This window comes from Pan troglodytes, chromosome 4 (assembly GCF_028858775.2).
Source record: "Pan troglodytes isolate AG18354 chromosome 4, NHGRI_mPanTro3-v2.0_pri, whole genome shotgun sequence".
NCBI classification, from domain to species: Eukaryota; Metazoa; Chordata; class Mammalia; order Primates; family Hominidae; genus Pan; species Pan troglodytes.
In genome coordinates, this window is record NC_072402.2 from 69,149,001 (window position 1) to 69,175,037 (window position 26,037).

The 26,037-nt window shown below is 36.4% G+C and overlaps 1 protein-coding gene across 5 annotated transcripts in view; it reads right to left on the minus strand.

The window, feature by feature from the left end:
* The window catches only part of NNT (nicotinamide nucleotide transhydrogenase), a 103,128-nt gene that overhangs the window by 64,059 nt on the left and 13,032 nt on the right, over window positions 1–26,037 (minus strand). For all 5 annotated transcript variants that reach the window (XM_009449197.5, XM_009449198.5, XM_009449195.5 and 2 more), the window contains exons 5-7: window positions 23,146–23,233; window positions 18,136–18,224; window positions 13,850–14,037 (exon numbers count right to left, since the gene is read on the minus strand). In XM_009449197.5, the coding sequence (XP_009447472.1) occupies window positions 13,850–14,037; window positions 18,136–18,224; window positions 23,146–23,233 (365 nt within the window). The remainder of the gene's footprint in view (window positions 1–13,849; window positions 14,038–18,135; window positions 18,225–23,145; window positions 23,234–26,037) is intronic.

Here is a 26,037-nt window from a genome sequence, read left to right on the forward strand (position 1 = left end):
GGCTACCTGTACTTTCCAGGTATTTACTGTCATCACCATCCCCACCCTCTAGAGCCAGAGCCTCTTCTCTGTTTATCAGCCGTTGTTTAGCACAGCTTTTCCTCCCACCTTATTTGTACCCAACTTTGGCCAATGATTGCACATATTTGATTTGGCATCTAACTAATTTCTCCTGCCCTAGATATGTGAGACTCCTTCTTTCTCCTGAGACATCCATAGCTAAGGATCAGTCCCTGGACTGTATGCTACCACTTTGCAAGACATCAAGTGTCCAAAACCATTTTTAGCCTCCCTAGAAACATCAAAATGTACAACCCATTTATCTCCTCTGATTTCACTCATTCAACTTCCACAGAACAACTGTACAGTGGCTAACACAACTTTGAAAAACACATGAACATGTTTGCATCTTAACAGAGATAAGTTGGGTGTTTTGTCCCTATTATTGCTCAGAAATTCAATCACTTTTAAAACAATAGCATATTCTTTCACATAGGTTAACTTATTTGGTGTACAGACTGAAGGGTATCACTATAACAAGTTTAAAATTTTACTTAAGTCACACAAGAAAATTTAAAGACATGGAATTATTATAAGTAAAAAGCACATAACAAAATAGTATGTCAGTTTAGATATATATTTATATACATGAATGTTTCTCATTTATATATACATAGATTAATATTACATAATACAATACATATATGATACAGTTTGTAGTAAATTCTATATCATATAAAATTTAACAAAATCAGGGTATATTTGAGTGGTGAGACTATTTTCTTCTCTGTGCTTTTCCTTATCTCCAAAATGTTTTAATTTTAAAATTAAACGTTTTTAATAAGGGCTACAGGGAATACAGTCATGAATGTAACAGTGCAGCTGCCTTCAAGCACTCACATGTGGATTAATTTTTTGAAAATTCTGGAAAGTGCAGAAATAAAAATTGAAAACAGAAGGGAAAAAAAAAAGCCAAAAAAGAAGCAGAATAGTAAATAAAAGCTCCAGATAAGCAAAACCCCAAAAGAAGAGGTCCAGAGAGAGAAAGACTGAGAAGACAATTTCAGAATACTACCTTACCCTGGTAGCCTAATATAATAAAGTATAATGCATAATAAATGCAGCATTACACAATGAAAAACAAAAGTAATATGATGATTAGTTAGGTATCTGGGTAAAAAATATCTACCCAAACCTAATACCATACGTTAAACTCTAGAAAGATAAGAATTAATTGTAAAAGAAGAGAATCAATCCATAAAATGAAAGAAAAGACAAAAAAGGAAGCCTTAGGGAATATCTCTCCAGTCTGTGGATAAAAAAGCACTTCCTAAATTTAAAGCAATGAAGAAAATTACAAAAGAAAACATCAATAGATATGAAAATATAGATATATATGATGTATATGAAAATGTATATATTATATATGGGTATATATGATATATATGAAAAATGTATATATTACAATTCTCAGACAAAAATTGATGAAAAGCTCACAGAAATTTCAATAAAAACAAAACACTATAATCCTATAGATAAGTGAAAAACAAATACAAATGGAAAATTCAATAAAAACAGTAAAAACAAATAAAAAAATGTTCACTCAGTATGATGTGGAGAGATCACAGGTGATCTTTATTTTCTACTTTGTACTTTACAGCATCTCTAAAAAAACCACATATCATTTTTATTTTAAAGATAAAATAAAGTACTCCTGGATAATCACAACCAGTTTCTCCTTTAAGTCAAGAAGTGGCAGTTTAAAAGTTGGTACTAGGAGAACTAGAAGAATTTAGAAAAACCCCAACCTACTTACTTACCAATTGAAAAGCCTGACTCAAAGTCACCTGCCCTCCCTTCTACAACAAATGAAGCTATGCGGTTAGGGCAGTCTTTCAAGGAGTGTACCAAAACACAATAAAGGGAGACATGGGCATAACTAAACATGGAATACAAACAGGAAGATGTGTCCGGATTTTGTACATGTATAACATGGAAATGAATATATCCAATGTTTACAAATTCTTCAAATATGAAGAGATGCCCTCCTACACCCCAGAGACAGCTTGGTGAAAGACCTAGATATAAAAGAGAAAATAAGCACATCTTTCTGACAAAGGCTGATAAAAAAGAAAATAATAATAAGCACATCAGGTGTTTTTAGACATAATTGCAAAAGAAACAGGAAAATTAATAAAAGAAGGCAGAGGAGAGGCATTTTTAAAGCCCAATTGGGCTTTAACTTTTCTATTAATTTTATCATTTATCTGCAAAAGATGAGATACACAAAAAGATCATTATATTTCCTAAACCAGCCCGCTTAAAAAAAAAATCAATCACTGTGACAGAATAAAATTAACAAGGAGAGAAAATTTTAAGAAATATTTTCTGACACAATACCAACTGTGGGTGAAGGATTTGGCATGATATCCAACTTTATGAAATATTTCTTGCTCCCTTCTGGTTCATGGACATTAAGTTCCCCTGGAAGGGTTACTCAGTTCCCTCTCAGAGGGACTTATTTCCACACTTTTGCCAAGAAAACTGTAGGACATCAAGCTCTCACAGTCATCATTCAAATATTCATTCATTCATTGACATAATTAATACTTATTTAGTGCCTCCCATATGCAGGGTGGATGGAGGAAGAAAAATTTTACTTAGGCTCTAGAGTCTAATATTTTACAACTAAAAGTGGCTGCATTCAAAGGTTGGTCAACAATTTTATTACTAGAAGAGTTGGATATTTAAAGCACTCATGTAAAAATTTGAATTATAGTTTCCCAATTGGTTGGCAGTTATTTGGAGTGAATAAGGGTACCACAGGTTAGTGTAAGACATCCTTGACTCTCCATGTGCACCATGAATTGACTGTAGACTGAAAAACTGCCTCATGCATGTGTTCTATTTATTGATATATGCACATATGGCTGTGATTCACGTAAATTCATTTTTAAATGTTACTGAATTCACAGTATCTTTTCTCAACCATGTATTTTCTCAATAAATGAATACTAAGATGCAATTTTAAAAGTATTAAAATAAGGAGCTGCTAGAAAAACTAAGTTCTGCTTTTTTGTTTTTTCTCATCTGTGACTGGAGAAAAAATTACTAATTTCTAAAAATGGCTTTAACAACTCATTGCTATGTAGCAAAAGAATATATCATTGGCTTCTTTACAGCACTAAATTCAAAAAGAGTCACACAGCTTAAATTAAATACCAAAGACTAAAGATTTACCAGAAAATTCTGTAATATATTGTATCTTTTTTAATGAATCAGGCCTAACATGATCATCTGAAATCAATAAATTCCCAGATTCTATCTTAATGGGAAAAGAACCAAGGCCTCACACTTTAATCATACCAAAAAGAAAAAATTAATTAATTAATTAAGAAGAAACCACTAAAAATATTTAAAATAACAAGACATGAAGATGAAATGGGTTTACCACAAAATTTTATAATGATTCCAAGGAGCATTCAGCATCATTTACTGGAATTACTCAACAGCATGTAATCAGATGGGGAAATTCCTAACTTCCTGGCCTGTAAGGCATCAAATTAGAGGGTCTAAAAAAAAAAAAAAACAAAACTTTCTGCTTTAACAAAAACATGAGATATTTAGCTCCACAGTAGCAAATAAATAATATGAATTATAGAATCTATTAATCCAAACCAAAATAGATTTCTCATGAACAAGTACTAGGCAGACAAGGACAGTTTTTAATGTAATGTAGTCTCTATATTGACTAAATGTAAAATAGAGCAGGTAAAGAAAGATAGGCTGAACTTTATCATTTACACAGTAAGAACCTTCATTATAACAACATAATGTTGCACTGAGTATTGTTAGTATCTACTCAGTATCCATTTCCTCCTTTTATCACTATGCTGATTTTCATTTTTCCACCCAGTCCACAAGCTTCAGGAGACATGACCTCAGAAACCACTTGTATTAGTCTGATCTCACGCTGCTATAAATTGCCGGCCGAGACTGGGTGATTTATAAATGAAAGGGGTTTAATTGACTCACAGTTCCGCAAGGCTGGGGAGACTTGAGGAAAATTACAATCATGGCAGAAAGGGAAGCAAACATGTTCTTCACATGGCAGAAGGAGAAAGAAATGAGTGCCCAGTGAAGGGGGAAGCTCCTTATAAAACCATCAGATCTCATGAGAACTAGCTCGCTATCACGAGAACAGGATGGGGGAAACTGCCCCCTTGGTTCAATTCTCTCCACCTGGTCCTTCCCGTGATATGTGGGGATTATGGGAACAACAATTCAAGATGAGATTTGGGTGGGGGCACAACCAAATCATATCACCACTCCAGAGGCAGGCCTGGAAGGCCTAAGGGTAATCTTATCACCTTATTAGTGACTGGTTCAGAAATCCAGGTGTAAGCCGAGGTGCATCTCATTGCCCTACTTACAAGGATTGGTTCAGAAATGGTCATAAATCAATCAAGGTTAATATAAATGAGGGAAAATGTGCTAAGGATTTCTGAAAAAGAAGTTTCCTTCTTTTTACTCTTCAAGAGGGTGCCATCAGCACTGGACTACCTCCTCTAGATATTGTGTTGTACACACTGGAGCCTGAAATTGTTGCTGCCTTCTGCACAGCACTGAGGATGAAGCCAACTCAGAGAGGAAAGCATGAAGGAGCACAGTCAGAGTGTCCCAGCCCACACCTATCCACAGCTATAACTGGACTACGTTCTGTTAACAGAACCCAAGAAATCACCTACCTTAAGGCAGGTTGTATTAGAATTTCTGTTTCTGGCAGCTAAAGGCATCCTAATGGATCCATACCAAAATCTCTTTTAGCATTTCAAAATCACTGATGGGGTTAAAGTACTGAGTCTTAAGCTTTTAAAATGTTACCAATGATAACAAAAGGGTTTTTATACATATATGTATGCATGTGAGAATAAGAAATGATAGATTATGTAAAATATAGAATATGGCAAGAAAGTGCTGAACATCTAATCCACTGATCCATTATCTAATGAGTCTCTGATTTAGCTGGCTCCATAGTACATACAGCAACCCCTCTACTCTGTTTATCACAGATATGAAAGCTGTGTTCATGAGCCTAAAGAGATTCTGGCCCAAGCTTAAATAGTCAAGCAGAGTACTTTATATGTGAGCTTTATCCCTGGAACCACAGGAAAACTTTGTCTGCGTAATTATTTGTATAAGGAACCAGACAGAAAGTCAGGCTGGCAAATAGTTGGCTTTTACAAACTGGACCCCTTGAGATATTTCTAAATGTAATACTTCTGAAATATGATTAGTCAACAGCATATTTTAGAAAATTAGAAAAATTCCTAAAGATCTATTTAAAGAAGAAAACTAAACACAAGCTTTTACCTCATAATTAAAGAACATGTTTATAAAAATTTTGAAAGGATTAACTTAATAATTTACCTCTCATAGCTGCAAAATTCTGTATAAATAAAAAGCAAAATTAGTCAAGATTTTACCATGGTTTCACAGGTTACAGGAATTCTCCAAACTTAAATGGTAGCACAAATAAGGAAATATATATTCTCATAGAAACTATAGCATTCTTTGAATTCTCTCCAACATATGTATAGATGTACATTGGCTACCAAAATCCTTTAAAAATTGAAGCAATAAAATTGTATTACGCATTCTGATGTTATTATTTTGTTACTACAAAAGAATTTAAAAGTGTTCTTAAAAATAGAAACAGTACTGCTTATTTTCTTTCTCACGTCTTTCAACTTAGGTCAGAATGAGGTTAACTGGGAAATCAGCCTTAATAAAATGGATATCTTCAGCAAATTCATATCAAAAACAATTAAGTCATGTTTCTCCCCAGGGAAACCCATGCCACATTGCCATCTAATAAATACTGGTTATGTAACTTCATGGGTGGATTCATGAGGCACCATCTTCAATGGTCCACATAATCCTTGAGAATGTCTGGACTTTTATTGCAAAAGTCAGTAAGATTTGTGTCCTGAGTACCATCCAGAAGACGAGGCATCGCCAATGGAAGAAAGAATTACAATAATGTTCTCTATGCCCAGCCCTACACTGGGCTTTTTCTTCATTCCTCAAAACAACTTTGCAAGGTAGAAATTTTTATCCACATTTCAGAGATAAGGAATCTGATATTCAGAGAGACAAATCAGCTGTTAAGTAGTGGAACCAGAATTTTAATCTACTCTATCTGGCTCTAAATCTATGACCCTTCCTCTGTTTTCCAATGAACAGATTAAACATTAACACATAAAATTACAAAGTAGAGAAGAGGAAAGAGGCTGTTAGCTGTGCACAAAAATCTACATTTGTTATGGGCTGAATTGTGGCCACTGCAAAATTCCTATGTTGACGCCCTAACCCCCAATACCTCAGAATATGGCTGTATTTAGAGACAGGGCCTTTAAAGAGGTGATTACGTTAAAATGAGTCTATTAGGGTGGGCCCTAGGACAATCTGACTGGTGTCCTTAAAAGGAGAGGAAATTGAAGCATAAAAAGAGAAACCAGGAATGCACACACACAGAGGAAAGACCATGTGAGGACACAGCAAGAGGGCAGCCAACCACAAGCCAAGGAGAGAGGCTCAGAGGAAACTAACCCCACAGACACATTGACCTTATACATCTATCCTCCAGAACTCTGGGAAAATAAATTTCTGTTGGTTAAGCCACTAGGTCTGTGGTATTTTGTTATGGCAGCCTAGCACACTAATACAATGTTCTCTTATTCCTGGGCACAGAGCTAGACAATTCCCAGCTTCCTTCACAGTTAAGTTTGGCCACATGACTAAGTCTTAGCAAAAGAATGCAAAGCAAGAGTGATGTGTACCACGTCCTGGCCTTCCATGCACACTCCTCCATCCCACTTTCCCTATGGCTGGCTTAAATAGAGACAGTCCCAGAGCAACCTTCATAGCTTCATAATGATGATGGCAACACTGTCCTAACCCGAATCCCAAATGACCATATGAAAAACAGCTGCCCATCAATATGTGAACCTATCTATTACTAAGCAAGATGTTAATTTCTGTAACATCAGAGCCATTATGCATTGTTGGATTAATCTGTTATAGCAAAACTCATAGATTTAGGGCTAGACCACCCTAACTAATACTGAAGCACAAGAAACTATAAGGAAAATGGAAGGAAGGAGATACAGCAATGCATATGGTAGGGAAGTACTAGTACATTAGCAGTAATGCTATTTGTGCTGCTTTGCCAAAGACAGCCTCAGTCTCCCAATCCTTTACAACCCAGGGAAAGCCAGGAAGGAAGCATAATGCATACCAATATTGCAACATGCTTTTGGAGAAATAACAAACCAAACCAAAGTATAACGATGCCATAAATTTTCCTAACAGAACATTTGTTAAATCTGGCCCAGTCACTCACAAAGTGTGCTCAAATACACCCTAAGAACAAGACTGATAAATAGCAATGGAAAACATCACAGTTTTGGCATCTTCCACTTGAGGACAAGTTGCTCTATCTGCATTGAAAGCTACGAAGAGGTGTGTAGACAGCCTGTGGTTACCAACCCTTGATGTTGCAACACTTAAGTTTCTCTCTGTTCTTCAAAATGTCTTCAATATCCTCAAAACAAATGAAACTTTATATAACAATATTACAAAAGTCTATATAATCATAAAATACATTGAAGGGAAGGAATTACCGAACATGAATCAGACAACAAAAAAAGTAATATAAAAGAATTGGGAATAACTGATCTATAGCATATAGTTTTGTCCTTTATGATCATAATGCATACAGAATAAGAAAATGAATAATAAATCCTTACTTTTGGGAAAAACTTTAGTCATCAAAAACAATATTTCTTTGTGGAATTACACAACTAGACAGTATCAGTTATTCTTGTATCCATCACTCTCTTGCCTGAAAGCACAGGTTTCAACAATGACTATGGAAAGTCATTCTTTTGCGCTATATTTCCACTCCATATGAAAGATAAATTTAACAAGACAGATGGAGAACAAAGCAACATCTCAGGTTCATATATGTAAGGAACTTGCATATTGGAGGAAAACACCTCCCACCCAATTCTCCAGAGACATGGAAAATTACCACAGAAGTCCACATCCTTTGAGGGGTGTATTTTACAGATCCTAACAAGTATAGATAAAAACAAAAAGTATGGCCACCCTAATCTGGATTGTGCCTAAAAAGAGACACAAGTACATATGGCATAAGGTATTTTAATTTACAATCAAGCAATGAATATGTTCCTTCCTCTCTGACAGGACACTTTCTAATTCCCAAACAGCCCTTCCACTGCTTCCTAATTCTATCTCCTGAGAGGTCTAGCTAGCCAGCCACCTCAAACTGCAGACTGGGCATGTGTTCCAGTTTTGAATAATTTAAGAAAGTTAAGTTCCCAAGCTTAAATTAGCGTCTGCAATGTTCCTATCCAAAAGTGAACCAACAGAGTGTTCTATAAGAATTTGGGGACAGCACTGAAAAAAATGAAAGGAACTGTACCAACCAAGACCTAAGGAAGGTATCCAGAATTATTAGTTCAGCAACATTTGCTAAGCCACCATTGTGTACAAACCACTATGCCAAGCGCTGGCATAAATCAAAGACTCCTGCTGCACTCACCGGGAGACAAGATAACTGAGGAATGATGGGACTAAGCACTGCTGTAATAGGAAGAACAAGCAAAGTGCTTTGAGTGCAGAAAAAAGAAAAAAGAACACTACTGCTGAGCAGGAGGCAATAGAAACTATGGAGGATGTAGTAATTGAGTTGAGTAGGATTTCAAAAAGCAGGGAAGGGCAAGGATAATATTCCAAAGAGAAGGAGCAATATGTGCAAAGGCAAAAAAGTATCTTGGCCCATTTGAGGAGGAAATAATAGCAGTCAACATGGCTGAAATCAGGCCCAGAGAATAAGATATTAGTTTAACACCAGACCCAAAAGCTAAATCAGGACCAGATAATGAAAGCCAAGAAATACCTCCAAGGAATGCAAACTTTATACCACAGGTAATTGGGAGACTATGATCCAACTCTGTTCAGTTTAGATGGCTTGTTTCATCTAATGATGCTGGGAACCCAAGTCGCCCAAGCTACTGTCATCATTGCTAAACAAAAACCCAGGCCTTAGAATAGCTATGGTTCCCCTAAATTAGTAAGGACTAGACCTGAGGTGGGAAAGGGGAGAGCTGGGAAGGTATAGGACTTAGCATGTGCTCCATAGTTCTCTTCATTCTCATTGGAACTTAGGTGAAATTTGCCCAAGACACAGTCAGTGCAAAATCACCATGATTCCTTCTCACCCCACACCATACTCCCCTCCCCAACGTACTTATCAGATTTTCAACCTGATTCAGTCCCTTCCTGATTAACTATTCTATGTCTATGACAAGTTTCTCTAAAAGGGTTTCAGATCACTAGGGATGCTAAAAAATCTTGTGTCTCAAAAGGCTTAGCAGAAAAGATTATGAGCACAGCCTGAACATTACCAGAGAGCAGGGCTGCCTTACTTTTTAATAGTAGCCCCAAAGGTCAACGAGCTGGACAGGAAAGTAGAGAGCTTTTCTTTGTGTGCACAGCACCACAAAGCGGGGCTGTCAGCTTGGCCCCATCCTCAAGTTACCTGCATTAAGTGAAATTCTCACCTTTAACCCATCACTCAACCCAATAGGGGGGTGAGATGACGGTTTAAGATATCAGGCAGCATAACAACTAGCTAGCTACAGAACTATCTCATTCCACATACAATCTACGTAAGTACAAGTTCATTGTTTTTTCAAGACCACCAAGTGACGTATACCTAGGACAATAAAAATTTACTAACTCCGTAAAGTTGCTCCCTGAAACTAGTTACTTACCTGTGTCTGCCTCTCAACATTCTTATCCACACCAGGCCTTCAGTCCAGCCTTCCAGGGATCTCAGTCTATAAATCTTAGCTTAGAGAATTTCTGACATTTGACTTAATCCCCTTTGAATCCACTCAAGGAAAACTTCAGAACAATTTCTGCTCTGAGGGTCATTCAAGAGTCAGATACATCATCAGGGGACCCAGACAAAGGCTCAGGACATAAACCAGTAAAGGTATAATGCCAAGGATATTGTTTTCCAAAGGGCATTTGTACCTTCATGTACTCTTTCAGTCATTTTTTGTTAAATGCTCATGCTTTCCGTTTTCAGTGCCCCAGAGATAGGAAAGATCTTTAGAAAAATCACCTTCTTCCATATAATATTCTAAGTCACTTTTTTCTTTCTTCCCTTTTTTTTTTCAAAAGAAACTGAAGGCCTTTTTCAGCCAGCCTTTTGAGGGTGAGCTCTGGGCTGAGGTACTGATCAAGGACTTTCTGTAAGTTTAATGTTCACATTAATCTTCAGATCATGGCTTCAGAAAACAAGAAAGGCTTAGTGGAACAGATTAATAAAACTTCTTCAACTAGTCTTCAAGACTGTCATACAGTCTGACCTTTTACTAAAGTACGCTAACTATAAACTACTTATAAAAAATAAAATATTATGGGGAGAGGGGAAGGCCCTGAAAGACAGTATGTGTTTATAAACTAAATCTTGAGTACTATCACTGACATCTAGCTCTGTAATCAATAATAAATCTATATACTCTATTCAAATTATCCCTAGCTCTTTAGAGTATGAGTTGACTAAATAAAACTAGCTTCCTAGCCACATGGCTTACTCCATGAGTAAATGTTTTAGCACCCTCTACTGGCCACTTGTTACATCTAATCCTCTCATAACTTCCCCGCTAATGCGCAGCTGCCTCTCAGAGGTCAGATGGTGGCTGCAGCATATGTCACCCCATTCCTTCCTCAGAACCACCTGTGAAACAGCTGAGCCAGGAGCCACTGCCACACAAGGAAAGGATGAATCCTGAAGTGCTCTCCTGACACTGCTTGTGCCTGAGTTATGTCTTCACTGACAGATTTCACAAACACTATCCTGGGTCCGGGGTTTGTCTGATCTGCATGCACCTCCAGAAACCAACCACAGGCCTCATTCCTACACTTACAGATGCTCCCATTGCCTGAGCCCTGCCGAAACCCCCATATCAGACTCCTACCTGTCTGCTTCATCTAGCCGCTCTGGGGGGATGCGGTTATCTGGAGAGACGAGCTCACCTATCACCTGGGTTAACAGAGGACAGAAAGAAAAACACATTTGGAAGGCTTGTTTTCCCCAACAAGCTCACAGATCTGATGCCAATCAATTCTTTGTCCTTGGGTTTATATTAGCCAGGTTTTTTGTTGTGGGGGAAGCTACTGGAGGAGAGTTTCTCCTCTTTCATAGCCTCATGACAAAGCAAATTCTAATTCTCCACAGTACCTCAGAGAAAGTGAGGCTCCTTCACTAGGATCTAACATAAGCAACCAAGAACCCTTTAAGCTCTCATTATATGACCCACTTTCTTTCAGAAAGGAAAAAATTAGAGTCAGTATGGTATTCATTATTCAATAACAAAAGGAAAGGATAGGTGAAGAGAAGAGGTGAGACTATAAAAGGTGGACAGTTTCTTCACTCCCAAATCTTGTTAGATCAAGCTACTGCTTACTGATTAATAAACACTTATTGGTTTGACATCAGTCATGCACTGAGTACAAAATACTCTTTAGAAAGAGATTTGTAAAGGGACTAGAAAGTAATTCCTACCATCAAAAAGCTCACAATTTGGCTGAAAACATGTCAAAGGAAATAATTTAAAACTGACAAAGGGTCATTCCCATAAGTAAAAATATACACTGAAAATTCCATAAATACATATACATACAAAGTCCCCTCTCTCTCACATATATAGAAAAATATGATCAAAATATTAATAACAGTCATCTCTCTGGTAGAACTTCAAATGATCTGTATTTTTTTTCTTATTTATCACCACAGTTTGAATTTCCTACATGGAGAAGGTAGTATCTTAACAAAGAAAATGTAAATAATTTAACAATCAATTTATCAAGGGTTTGAGCAGAGGAACCTGCTTATGAATATAATATTGTACATACATCAAGCAATGGTGCTGGGATAATTGGCAAGCCACATGCAGAAGAATGAAGCTGGATCCTCATCCCTCACCTTATACAAAAATTAACTCAAAAATGGATCAAAGACTTAAATCTAAGACCTGAAACGATAAAAATTCTAGAACATAACATCAGAAAAACTCTTCTAGACACTGGCTTGGGCAAAGAGTTCATGACCAAGAACCAGAAAGCAAATGTAACAAAAACCAAGACAAATAGATGGCACTTAGTTAAACTAAAAAGCTTTTGCACAGTAAAAGAAATAATCAGAGTAAACAGACAACCCAGGATGGGAGAAAATTTTCACAAACTATGCATCTGACAAATGACTAATATCCAGAATCTACAAGGAACTCAAACAAATCAGCAAGAAAAAAATAAATAATCCCATCAAAAAGTGGACAAAGGACATGAATAGACAATTATCAAAAGAAGATATACAAATGGCCAATGAACATATGAAAAAATGCTCAACATCACTAATGATCATGGAAATGCAAATCAAAACTACAATGAGATACCACCTTACTCCTGCAAGAATGGCCATAATTTAAAAATCAAAAAATAACTGATGTTGGCATGGATGTAGTGAAAAGGGAACACTTTTACACTGCTAGTGGGAATGTAAACTAGTACAACCACTATGGAAAGCAGCATGGAGATTCCTTAAAGAACTAAAGTAGAACTACCATTTGATTCAGCAGTCTCACTACTCGGTATCTACCCAGAGGAAAAGAAGTCATTATATAGAAAAGACATTGCATACACATGTTTATAGCAGCACAATTCACAGTTGCAAAAATATGAAACCAGCCTAAATGCCCATCAACCAACGAGTAGATAAACATACATATACATATAACACACACCATGGAATACCACTCAGCCACAAAAAGGAACAAAATAATGGCATTCACAGAAACTTGGATGGAGTTGGAGACCATTATTCTAAGTGAAGTAACTCAGGAATTAAAAACTAAACATTGTTAAAAGTGGAAGCTAAGCTATGATATAATGGGCTTTGGGGACTCAGGGGTTAAGAGTGGGAGGGGGGGTGAGGGATAAAAGACTAAACATTGTGTACAGTGTATACTGCTCAGGTGACAGGTGCACCAAAATCTCAGAAATCACCACTAAAGAACTTTTCTATGTAACCAAACACCACCTGCTCCCCAAAAGCTATTGAAGTTGTTTAAGTTGCAGAGAAAATAATAGTAATAATAATCTTTTCTAAATAAATGGTGTTTTATTCTTCGGAAAAAAAAAAAACATTGTACACACAGTATAATCTATGAATTTATATAAAAATTCACAAAAGGGCTAGGCGTGGTAACTCACGCCTGTAATCCCAGCACTTTGGGAGACCAAGGCGGGCGGATCACCTGAGGTCAGGAGTTTGAGACCAGCCTGGCCAACATGGCAAAACCCCGACTCTACTAAAAACACAAAAATTAACCAGACATGGTGGTGGACACCTGTAATCCCAGTTACTTGGGAGGCTGAGGCAGAAGAATCGCCTGAACCCAGGAGACGGAGGTTGCAGTGAGCTGAGACCATGCCACCGCACTCCAGCCTGGGCAACAAGAGCAAGACTTCATCTCAAAAAAAAAAAATTTTCACAGAAAAAATACTTGAAGAAAATTATTAATGACTATGAATTTTGTCATATATTTTCTCGTTTTCTAGTACTTTTATAATAGAAAGTACTAGATCCTTCCTTAAAGAAATTCAAATGTTAAGCAATCATTCACTCTCGCTTTTTTTTAAAAAAAAGAGTAAAAGTGCTTTTAAAATAACCGTTTACTTAATGGCATACCTGGAATAAGTGCTGTGCTGATAAGGATGTCTACCTCCTTGCATTGTTGAGCAAAGAGTTTCATTTCAGCTTCAATGAACTCTTTGGACATCTCTTTTGCATATCCTCCTTGTCCCTCACCAGATTCCTTCAAGTCCACCTCCAAGGGCTCAGCACCAAGAGACTTGAACTGTTCCAAAGCTGCAGCTCTAGGGTGATTGTTAAAGTGGAAAGAGTAGTTATTTCAGGCCCTAATAAAGAAGTCAAGATCATCATTTACATATACCTTTTTAAGAACAACAAACTATATATTCAAAAGTCAACAGTCCCTTTGATTTCGTACTTAATTGTTCCAATTTTTTTCTAAAGGCAAGTAACATATTTATGAGAATATTCTTTTCTGAAAGAAAAAAAACTACTGAGAATTCCAACTTCTACTTAGTTAAGTTGCAAAAGCGATTTCACAATTGCCAACTCCAGTAATCAATTGTGTTCCTTATGACCCCGATGTGGATGATGATGTGATACCTCATACACATCAGGATTTGATATCATTCGAATCACTCAAGATGAGGTTTTTCACTTGTAAATATTCTGAATTTGTTCTTACTAGAGACCTTTCCCACAAAAATAACTCTTTATATGTAAAATTATTCTAATAAAGTGATTTTTACCCCCCAACCAGTCCTTATTAAATTGTGTTTGCAAAAAGTAACCTATAAATAGTAGTAAAGGATAAAATGTGAAAAGCCAACACATTTAAATTATATAAAAATAAATTCAGTTTTAAATAAATAAATAAATGCTACCCAAGTACTGTCTCCTGGTTGGAAAACCAGAGCCAACAAACACCTCAGTTCTGTGGTGGACGTGCATGTAACTCATCAATATCCATTCCACTATGTAAATCTCAAACCCCCCTAATGACAATAATCACTCAGGGTACTTGTTAAAAATTCAAATTCCCAGGCCCCTTCCCAGACCCAGTGAATTATAATCTCCAGCAAGCAGGCCAGATGCTATATTATTTTTAGCAAGAGCTGCAGTTCATCCTTGTCATCAGGGAAGTTTGGGAAACCGTGATCTGAGCCAATAAATCCCTAGCAACCATCATGTTCAAGAGTATGCATAAAGGGTAGGACATACAGTCCATGGTTGAGCAAGAGGTTCTCCCTCTGCTGGCTTGAGCAAGGAATCTGGTAGCCCAGATTGCCCCCTGGAGGTAAAGTTGCAACCACAAGTGGAATCAGCCTTAGGAGGAAGACAAAGCCAAGGACAGCAGAGAGGAGTGACAGAAACTGGTCCTTGATAGCACGGAGGAGCATCTCACTCTAATGTGAAAAGGAAGTCATTCCCCTGGATTCTCAGTTAGAAGAAATAATACATTTTCTAATGGTTTAAGCCAATCTGAGTTGGTGTTCCATTTGTGGCAGCCATAGGGATATAGTTCTTTAAAAAGCTTCAGAATTGTCTACCAATATTAATAAGAATTAGATGAATTCAAAATGTTATATTTGTATTTATATGTTATATATATACACACATACATATATGTGTGTATATGTGTGTATACACAGACATATATATTATATATACACATATACATATATACACATACATATATGTATATAAAATAATCCAAATTTTGTTCTAAAGTTATATATATATAATTTCTATAAGAAATTACACCAAAATATCACTAGCAATTATATCTGGCTGATAGAATAATAAAAGGTATTTTCACTTTCATCCTTATGTTTCTCTCTATTTTTCAATAATGAATATGCATCATTAGAAATATAAGCTATTTCTAAATCTTTGTAGTTATATCTTTGCCCATAAAATAATCTCATAATTTAAAAACATTATAACATATTAGCATTTAAAATGTGTATATCTTTTGACTCCAATATTTCCTTAGAATTTATCTAAGGAAATAATGAGATATCTCCATAAATGTATGTTCTCAGATATAAAGTCATCCCTCAGTATCCATGGGGAATTGGTTCCATGATCCCCCTGAGATATCAAAATCCACGGATGATCAAGCCCCTTATAAAAGACAGTGTAGTATTTGCACGTAGCCTACATACATCTTCCCAAATAGTTTAAATCATCTCTAGATTATTTATAATGCCTAATAAATGTCAATGTTATGTAAATAGTTGTTATACCATACTGTTTAGAGAATAATGACAAGAAAAATGAAATTGGTACTAGCTCAGTACAAACACAATCATTTTTTCTGAATATTTTTGATCTGGTTGAACCCACAGATAATAGAACATGGATAGAGGGCTTACTGTATGTACATGTATATGTATATTGACCTACAGAGTATTGTTTAAATATAGGAAAAAATGAGGCCTAGTTAAATAAATTGCTGTACTTCTCTATACAATGGAATCTTCTGCAGCCACTAAAAACATTTATAGGTAAGGAAAGATCTTCATGATCTACTGTTAATTGAAAAAAGATAAATGGAACAGTAAAATTACATTTTTAATTAATGTGTAGATGAGGAAACACATTAAAAAAATCTCTAGGCAGTGAGACTTTAAGGTATTTTATTTTCTGTTCTTTTGCTTTTTCACATTTTTCTGAATTGGAAGAATAATCATGTACTATTTTATGATAGGAAAGAAAGCAAGGATTTTATATATTTAAACTTTGTGATACAGGCATTAGGCAAGATAATCACTATTGCTAAGAGGGGTATCTCCTAGTTATTGTTTGAAAGAATTCAAAAATCAGACCATTTAAATACCATTGGGCAATGAGCTGTCTGTAAGTTTTTAGGATATTTAACTGAAAATACATACCACTCAATCTTCCAACAAGAATTTAAAATCAAGTATGTTTTCCAATACATTTGGATTTCATATTTATAATATGAAACCAAACCCATCTCAAAATAGTGACTAGAGTAACTAATGAGCTATAATTCTTAGAAAAGTATTAAATCACTTCAGCCACATCTTTCTTCATTGTACACTTGAGATACCTGTATAACAAACTTAATAAATTATAAAGAAAAATTGAGTTTTTGTATTTTTCTAATATAAGCAACAGCCATATTCTAGCTGTTGATTCTGTACACAATCTAAAAAATGACATCAATATACTAAATTCTCAGTAGTTCACCCACCACCAAATTTCAAATCACCTTTAGGTCAAATACATACATTTCCATTTTAATACAACTGTCCACTACAATGAAAACTTAAACGACCGGCTTTCTATGGGCTTGGAGGTCTTGAGAAAACTTCACATCAACAAACAGTAAAAATAAAATGACAGGATCAATGGCATGCTTAACTCTAGCTATCCTTGGTTTGTGTCCTGGTTACTTTGGAAATGCCTTATTTTCTCATTTCAGCAGGACAGCTTTTTATCAGTATATCACTTTAACTCTAGATAAAGACTATTAACCATATTCTATGGAACATTCTTTATTCTGAAAAGTCACATTCTTCACTCTGAAAAGTCACATTCTTCCAACTTTGAATGGTTGCTTTTTTCTTTTTTGATCATTCTATATTCAAGATTAACAGTAGTAGTATTCCTCCAGTACCCTCATTTGATAATAAATGACTACATTTTTCAACCTCAAAAATTATTAAAACACATATTAACTGTACTCGACTGACATTTAATAAAATCCAGTGTCTAGTGTCTTCTGAAATGAAGAAGAATTTTAATCAAACTTCTCTTTAAAGACAATCTAGGAAAATGTGTATATGTCTGCATTAAAGAAATACACAGTATACATAACCAAGTACTTTCACCCAGGGGCTCAAAAATTATCAGAAAAATATATGCAGCTCTATCTTAACATAAAACACAGGAAGCATAAATAATGCAGCATAAATAATTCATGCGTTGCTAGTCAGGTGAAGTGCCAGTCAGCTTTATTTGCTTCTATTCATTCACAGTAGGGCATGCCCCCAACTCAGCCTGCTATTTTACTCTTTCTTCAGATTCACAAACATCTTTGTTTATGCCCTAACTAGTACCTAAAAGCATTCTGAACAGAAATAGGTAAAGCAACATGTTAGAAACTCAGGATAGAAAGAATTCTGGTCCCACTGTCAATCCACCCAAGAAAACAGAGCTGTGAGTTGTTAGTTTAAGTAATACATTTTCACTTTGCATTAACTTTTAAAAAGTGGAAACATTTTTAAATGGAAAGAGCTTATAGACCAGTTGCAATGTGCTACTTCAATTTACAAGTTTTAAGGCAATCATAATATGCCCCTGAAACAAAATGTTTTTACCTTAACATCAGTCACTAGTAAAGCACTCACCTTGTGTCAAATCCTCGAACAATTGCACCCATCGACTTTGCTGCGCCTGCAGAAGCAAGCCCAGCAACACCACCACCAACTATCAGAATCTAGAAGACAGACCCAGTTATGTGTTAAGGCTCATTATCAACTAATAATGAAAAATCATCAGCTAACAATTATTGGTGCCTAGTATAAGTTTAGCATCAATAAATGGCGGTGCAGATGATGATAATGATGATCAGCCCTTAGTAACTGTATGGAGTACATAGACTATTCTTTAACTGAACCACCACTGATCTTGAAATTTTATCAAAGAAACAACTGCTAGCAAAGGCCAACAACAATTCACTAAAAATAGCCTAATAATCAGAATATCCGTGTAAAACTACCTAAGCATGATCAGTATTACGTATGTTGAAGATTAACAGATTCTTTTCCACTGTCTAAAAGTTCCTTCTACTAAAAGTCCCAGTGTGGCATTCTAACTACCTTTACCCTATCAAATTATAAGGTTTTTCTTTGTTCATCAAACATCAAAACACATTTCAAAGATGGGTACAACATTGGTGAACCATCTACCCCAACATCTATTTTCAGCCAAAATGCTTCTGAAAGGAACAGCTGATGAGCAACCACAATTCTGAACCATTTTGAGCAACTCTCTGTAAGTCTGAAGCAATGTAACTAATGTCCCTAATCATGGAAGGATCAGCAACAAGAGAACCAAAGAATTCCTCAGAAACAAGTCTCCCCCTACCCCCGCCTTCTAAGAAACAAAGTAAGAACAACATTGTCTCCAGTCTGGAACGGGCCTTCCAGAGTAAAGTCCTGTTATATATCCCATAAACAGTCAATTGAAAGCAACACTTTGTTCCTGTAGAAAAAAAATGCCACCCACAGAATCAGTGAAGCTTACAAATTGCCACCCACCCATCATGCCCACATGTCCTTCTGCCTTTACAAAGACTAGGCTAGTCAGACTGTGCTCCAGTGAGCTCTGGGCAGTGTCTCAGAGGTCATGTGAATTGATCTTGATAATGGGGTGTTTGGTGCTGTGTTTGGGGACAGGGGTAAGTCTATAGGAAATGGGGCAAAGAGTGACCAGAGGGAATAAGCAGGCTCTAGGCTCCAAAGCACCAACCTCTTCCACACAGAAGCTCCATCACCACTTAAAGAAAGAAAAAAAGAAAGAAAGAAAAAGTAAATAAAAATAAGTAAAAGTCACAGGACTTGGCCAAGTTATCCTGAATCAAGACATAACAAAAAAAAAAAAAAAACCATAATTTAAAAAAGCAGAATCGCACAAAAGCAGCAGATCTTACTATCGAAATTTACTTTTTCTCTCTAAAGCATGGAGTAAAGAAAAAGACACAGTGAATAAGAGTCAGAGAGCTTAGGTCAAAATCCTGACTCTGTTACTAACTAGTTCTGGGTGATCTTCGGCAAGCTGCTTATCATCTGCAATACAGCAATCAAAGTGCCTTCTCAGACTGTTGTTATATTAAACAATGGAATCTAACCAAAGCACTTACTGCTAACTGTTACACCGTAGGCATATGCTCAAAAAATAGTACGGGGCCAGGCAGGTGGCTCAGGCCTGTGATCCCAGCGCTTTGGGAGGCCAAGACAGGAGGATCCCTTGAGCTTTGGAGCTCAAGACCAGCCTGAGCAACATAGTGAGATCCTGTCTCTATTAAAAAATAAGAAATAAAAACTTTTTTAAAAAAAGAAATAGTATGGGAAAGGGCAGGAGAAAGGAAATAACTTTAGGAACAATGTTCGTGTTCACTCATATAACCTGCCCCTCCTCTGGCCTTCCCCATCTGAGTAAAGGCAGTAACTATGCACAATTGTTTAAGCCAAAATGGGGAATTCATCAACTCCTCCCTTTGCACATATTTCCATTTCCAGTTCATCAACAAGTAGTACTGGTTTTAACTCCCAAAGATCATCCCTAATCCAGATAAAATCCTTCACCTTTCTCTACATTTCTGGTGCCGCCATCATCCCAGGTGCAACCAATTGCTGACAGATCTTGCCTTCACCCTACTATCCATTCCGCCACAGAACAGCCACATGATTTTTTTAAATCCTAAACCAAACATTTCCCTCACCTGCAGGAGAATCCAAAGTCTATAACATGACCTAGAAGAGAGGACCCACATGATCCAGCCTAGACCTTCCTTTCCAACATGATCTCAGATCACTCTTCATCTTGTTCACCACACTCCAAGACCAATGGTATTCTTTATTTTTCCAGAACCTAAATACTGGAATCCTAAATGCTTGGAATCCTTAAACTCCTGTTTCCTTCTTCCATGCTTCAAATCTCACCTCAAAGGTCAGAGGAAGCTTCCCCATCACTCTACTAAAGTGGCCTGTGCCCATTACTGTCACATCATCCGGTTCATTTTTTTCCTGTGTGAAATTATCTCATGGCCAGGTGCAGTGGCTCATGCCTGTAATCCCAAAATTTTGGGAGGCCAAGACAGGAAGATTGTTTGAGCTCAGGAGTTCCAGATCAGCCTGGAGTGAAAACTCCAGGCAGAGTGAGACCCTGCCTCCAAAAAAAAAAACCAAGTCAAAAATAATAATAATAATAAAATAAAATTATCTCAGGTATTTATTTGATCTTTTGTCTCCTCACTATGACCCCCACTGGAGTGTAAGTTTTATGCAGCAGGAATTTTGTCTTGTTCATGCCATATCCCCAGCTCCTAGAACAATGCCTCGCATATCATAAGCCTTCAACTGATTGATTTTCATTCAATCTAGGCCAGGGGCCAATCTTTTGGCTTCCCTGAGCAACACTGGAACAAGAATTGTCTTGGTCCACATATAAAATACACTAGCTAACACCAACAATTGCTGATGAGCCAAAAAAATAAAATGGCAACAAAAATCACATAATGTTTTAAGAAAGTTAACAAATTTGTGTTGGGCCGCATTCAAAACCGTCCTGGGCCACTTGTGGCCCACAGGCTGCGGCTTGAACAAACTTGTTCTAGACAGGTAAGAACCCTCCATGTTTAAAGGAAATCCAAATAAAAGACAGTATTATGCAATCCACCTTAATGAGCTGTACCAGTGCCTTCAATTTCAGAAAACTATTTCTGTCATGTAACCAAAGTCCCTTAAGCTGCAATTTAAATTTTCAATAAAGATAGTCACTTTTCCACCTTTTAAAGGCTGATTCTCTTTTCTTTAAGCCTCTTTTGTTTCACTTTTTAATATCTTTTATTCACAGCTTTTCTCTCAACTTCCACATATATCTAGAAAGATTATAACCAAAATTAGTAGTAGACTTGTGCATCAAAGCATTCAGTCAATTTAAGAACAGCATCGAACTTCTGGCCACTATGCACGCCAGACATTTTTGTATGATCCTGAGAAAGAAGTCAAAATTTAATCATTTTACATCTCACTTCTGTGTTGTTTGCTCACACTTTCTTGCTAAGTATTCTGGCCTCCACTTAAACCGCTTGCCATTTTTTTCACCTGGCCTGTTTTTCAAAACAATATAATTTCTCAAAGCTACTATTTGCTTTTGTTTTAATTTTTTTCCAGGAGATTTATTTTGTGTGAGAACTCTGGGCTTTATATAACAAAGTGCTTAAGAGCAGGAAGCAGCCGGGCATGGTGGCTCAAGCCTGTAATCCCAGCACTTTGGGAGGCCGAGGCGGGTGGATCACAAGGTCAGGAGTTCGAGACCATCCTCGCCAACATGGTGAAACCCTGTCTCTACTAAAAATACAAAAAAATTAACTGGGCGTGGTGGCCGGCGCCCGTAGTCCCAGCTACTCAGGAGGCTGAGGCAGGAGAATGGCATGAACCCGGGAGGTGGAGCTTGCAGTGAGCCGAGATCATGCCACTGCACTCCAGTCTGGGTGACAGAGTGAGACTCCGTCTCAAAAAAAAAGAGCAGGAAGCACCAGTTAACCTGTAACCTACAGGTAGGTAAATGATCACATTTAAAGTCAGGTTTCCTGTACCTAGTGCTGTGGTTTGGATGTGCTTTGTTCCCACGAAAACTCATGTTGACATTTGATCCCAAATGTGGCAATATTGGGAGGTGGGGCCTAGTGGGAGGTGTTTGGGTCATGGGAGTGGATCTCCCATGAACAGATTAATGCCCTCCCTGGGAGTGGGGGGCTGAGTTCTCACTCTGGGGGTTAATAGAAGAGCCTGGCTCCCTCAGTTTCTCTCTCTTGATTCCTCTCTCACCATGTGATCTTTTTTGCACACGCCTTCTCCCTTTACACTGTCCACCATGAGTTGAAGCTGCCTTGAGGCCCTCACCAGATGCAGCTGCCAAATCTTGAATTCCAGCTACCAGAATTATGAGCCAAATAAACCTCTTTTTTAAAATAAATTACCCAGTCTCAGGTATTCTCTTTTAGTAACACAAAACGGACTAAGACACCTAGCCTCAGGGTTTCCATTGTTACTGAGTGTACATAGGATTGAAGGATCACAATATGACCTCCTATTCTTTCAGCAAGCCATCGTCACCTCTCATCGTTAACTGCTCCTCTCTGCTTTCAGTGTGGATTAAAGAAACTGGCACCATTTCTCTCTGCCAAATACTCTGATTACACCACCTCCCATTTCCTGTCTTCTTGATCCAAAAATTGACAAAAAGTGAAGAAACCAAAAATACCTTGTATATGTGCCAAAATGTTGCAAAAATTGAGAAACCCAGAATCTGCTGAATGGTATCTTGAAAGTTTTTTTAAAAAATTAATAATATATAGGCTACAGAGAACAAGTTATCCAAAATTCTTTTAAAAATTCAAATTAGTAAAGTCAAAAAACAGAAAAGACTAGAACTTTCAGAAAGTCAAAGTTCATTTTTTTCTAGCAATCTTAAACGTTAAGCTTTGAGGTTTCGTGAAATATTTATACACACCAAAAAGTCATCAGTGAGGTTAACATATAAAAATTTTTAAATAACTGTATTTTAAGACTATACATACCCTTTCCTTTAATCAATGCATATTATAAAGAAACATTAAAAGTTGTACCTACCTTAGCTGGAGGAACTTTTCCAGCAGCTGTGATCTGACCAGTAAAAAAACGTCCAAAATGATTTGCTGCTAGGACAACAGCCTTATAACTTTAAAAATAAATAAATAAATAAATAAATAAATAATTCCATAAAAGGAGAGATCTCAGACTCACATATCATCATAAGTCATCAATGAAGTTTTGTCAAAGAATAATAGCTAATATTTATGTAGTATGTACTATGTGTCAAAAACAGTTCTAAGTGTTGTATATACACTTGCTCCTTTAATTTGCACAACAAGCCTATGGAAAGGTACAATTACTGTCTTCATCCCATAGGTAAGAAAACTGAGATACAGATTGAGAGACTTGCCTAAGGTCACTCAGCTAGTAAATGGTAGAGCCAGAAGTCTAACACAGGCAGTCTGCCTACAGAGGCACTCTCTTATCCATTATGCACCCACCCTCTTCATAACAAGTACTGTAGAACATAATAGAAAATGTAATGAAAGAAAGATAGGAAAATACTAACAATGGTTTTCTTTGGGTACTAGGACTATACATCCTTCACACTTACTTTACTATATAGTCCAAATATTGTTTGATGACTGGATAGTGCTTAGGTAATGGGGGGAAAATCCTTAAAATAAAAAAAAATTAGGTCAGCCATAGGCTTGTACAAAATAAGATTTCAACCTCGGAGAACAGAAGAAACACTTCCCTTGATCTCTAATGGTTCAAAGTATGGGATTTTCCGATATACTGATCTTAGTTCATGTCCTAGTTCTCTGACTGATTACCTTTGTGACCTTGGGCAAATTTTTAAAATTTTCTAAACCTTGGTTTCCTCATCTATAAAGTAAGGACAAAAAGCATCTATCTTTTAGGGTCGTGAGGACTAAATGAGATAACGCAGGTGAAACACTTCGCATAAATCCTGTCACATAGAAAATGCTCAGTGAATATTAAGTGTTTTAGCCAAAGAAACAAACTATTTAATAAATCAAATAATATGCATCATCTTTTCTTTAACAGGATATTTTTAACATGCTACACTAATTTCATTTTCATAGCATTTTATATGTAAAAGGCACTTTTGCATTCTTACTTGGTAATATATACACTGGCTCAATATTATAAAGCAACTATTAAAACTCCCCTGCTAGGTGACAAGAAAATCTTCTCCCTGATCATATTTTTACATAATAATACTTGATACAATAATTGATGCAAAAACATATAAAGTCACCATTATTAAGTTAATCACACTGGAGCAAAAAACAATACTTTAGAGATTACAGTATCTGTTGCTCTCCTGAATTCAAATGACAGCAATTTTTAATGGGCAAATATGACAAAGATTCAAAGGCCACTGTAAGAAATTAATTGTGGAATTAATGCTCTAAAAGATTCAGTTGCTATTCTGAAAAATAAATAATAAAAGGAGATTACACAGGAAATGTACAAGGAAACATTGATAGTGAAAAAAGTAATAAATTGGACATTTTCTTCATGACAGCAAAAAAGTTCAGAATGAACAGTAATGAAGTGGAAGTAGCACATCTTCACTGTAATATGGCTGTGTGTATGAATGAGATGGATAATGATTTATCATACATTGTATGGATATGTATACTAGATGATTCCTTTCACACTACGCTCTCTGCATATATCAGCTCAGGACATAAAAGAGTGATTCCTCAAATTGTGATCCCTGGGTCCCTGATGGCTTAAACTTCAGACAAATCTGGGGCCATAGTGGATGAGATGGAGAGTAGGAATGTTTCTGCACAATCCTGCCATACTCAGTGTACCCAAAGCTACTCAGCTCTTATTGGATTTATTTATATTGTCTCATAATATTTCATTTGCTCAAAAGATTCAACAGCTAAAACAACTTGATCTAGAGCGACTGGTTTTGATATTCTTTCACATATGTGTATTTCAGAATCAACAGCACCCTTAAAACTTTACATTATACATTTTCTAGATAAAATTTTAAGTCACACATTGCATAATATAACTCCCTTACAGGCTAAATAAATTTAAAAGTGTGCAGCTAAAACACAAAGTAGAATCTATGACATATTTCCTATGCTAAAATATAAAACCTAAGAAAACTTTCTGCTTAGGTGTCAGGCTATAAAAGGCTTTATTCATGTTAGTCATGTTAGTGTCTTTTTATGCACTGTTTTTTTAAAAAGGTTATTTTCTTTGTGCCTCATTAATATTAGCAAATTCTCAACTACTAATAGTTTTCATGATTAAAATCTAATTTAATTAGTTTCTTAGAGAAGTTGATTCATAAGCCTTATCCCATTTCCAGATTGTTCCCACCCTTTAAGGCAAAGTCAGCAGTACACTGCTTTCATGTAGCTATTCCTGTCCCTCACCCATGGCAGGCATAATTACTCAATCATAGCCACATTCCTCCAAGCAGAATGGGCCTTAGAATCCTTCTCAACATAGTACTCCAGGCAATCAACAGAGAATGTATTAGTGCTATTGGGCAAATGAAGCTTATTACCATCTTGACCTTAAAGGTAGAAGACATAGCCCTCAGTTATCAATATGGGTTTTGACATCAGATGAAACTTCCTCTAGTCCAGACCTTTTTCCTATTCTTTAAATATTTTATAAATTTACCTAAGCAAAACCTAATTAAGACGGCAAATCCACAAATATATGCATATTAATTTAACCACATGAAATTGTCACTATTCAACCATTTTTGACCTATAAAAACAGTAACTTCAACCTTACATATACATGTACACACACATTTATGAAATACAGTGTGTTCCTCATACAAATAATCTGACAGCTATTTGCTTTGGTGGATGGAAACATTACTACTCTTCTACTCATTAAGATTAAAAAGGAATATAAATAGAGTTCATTTCCTATCTAATT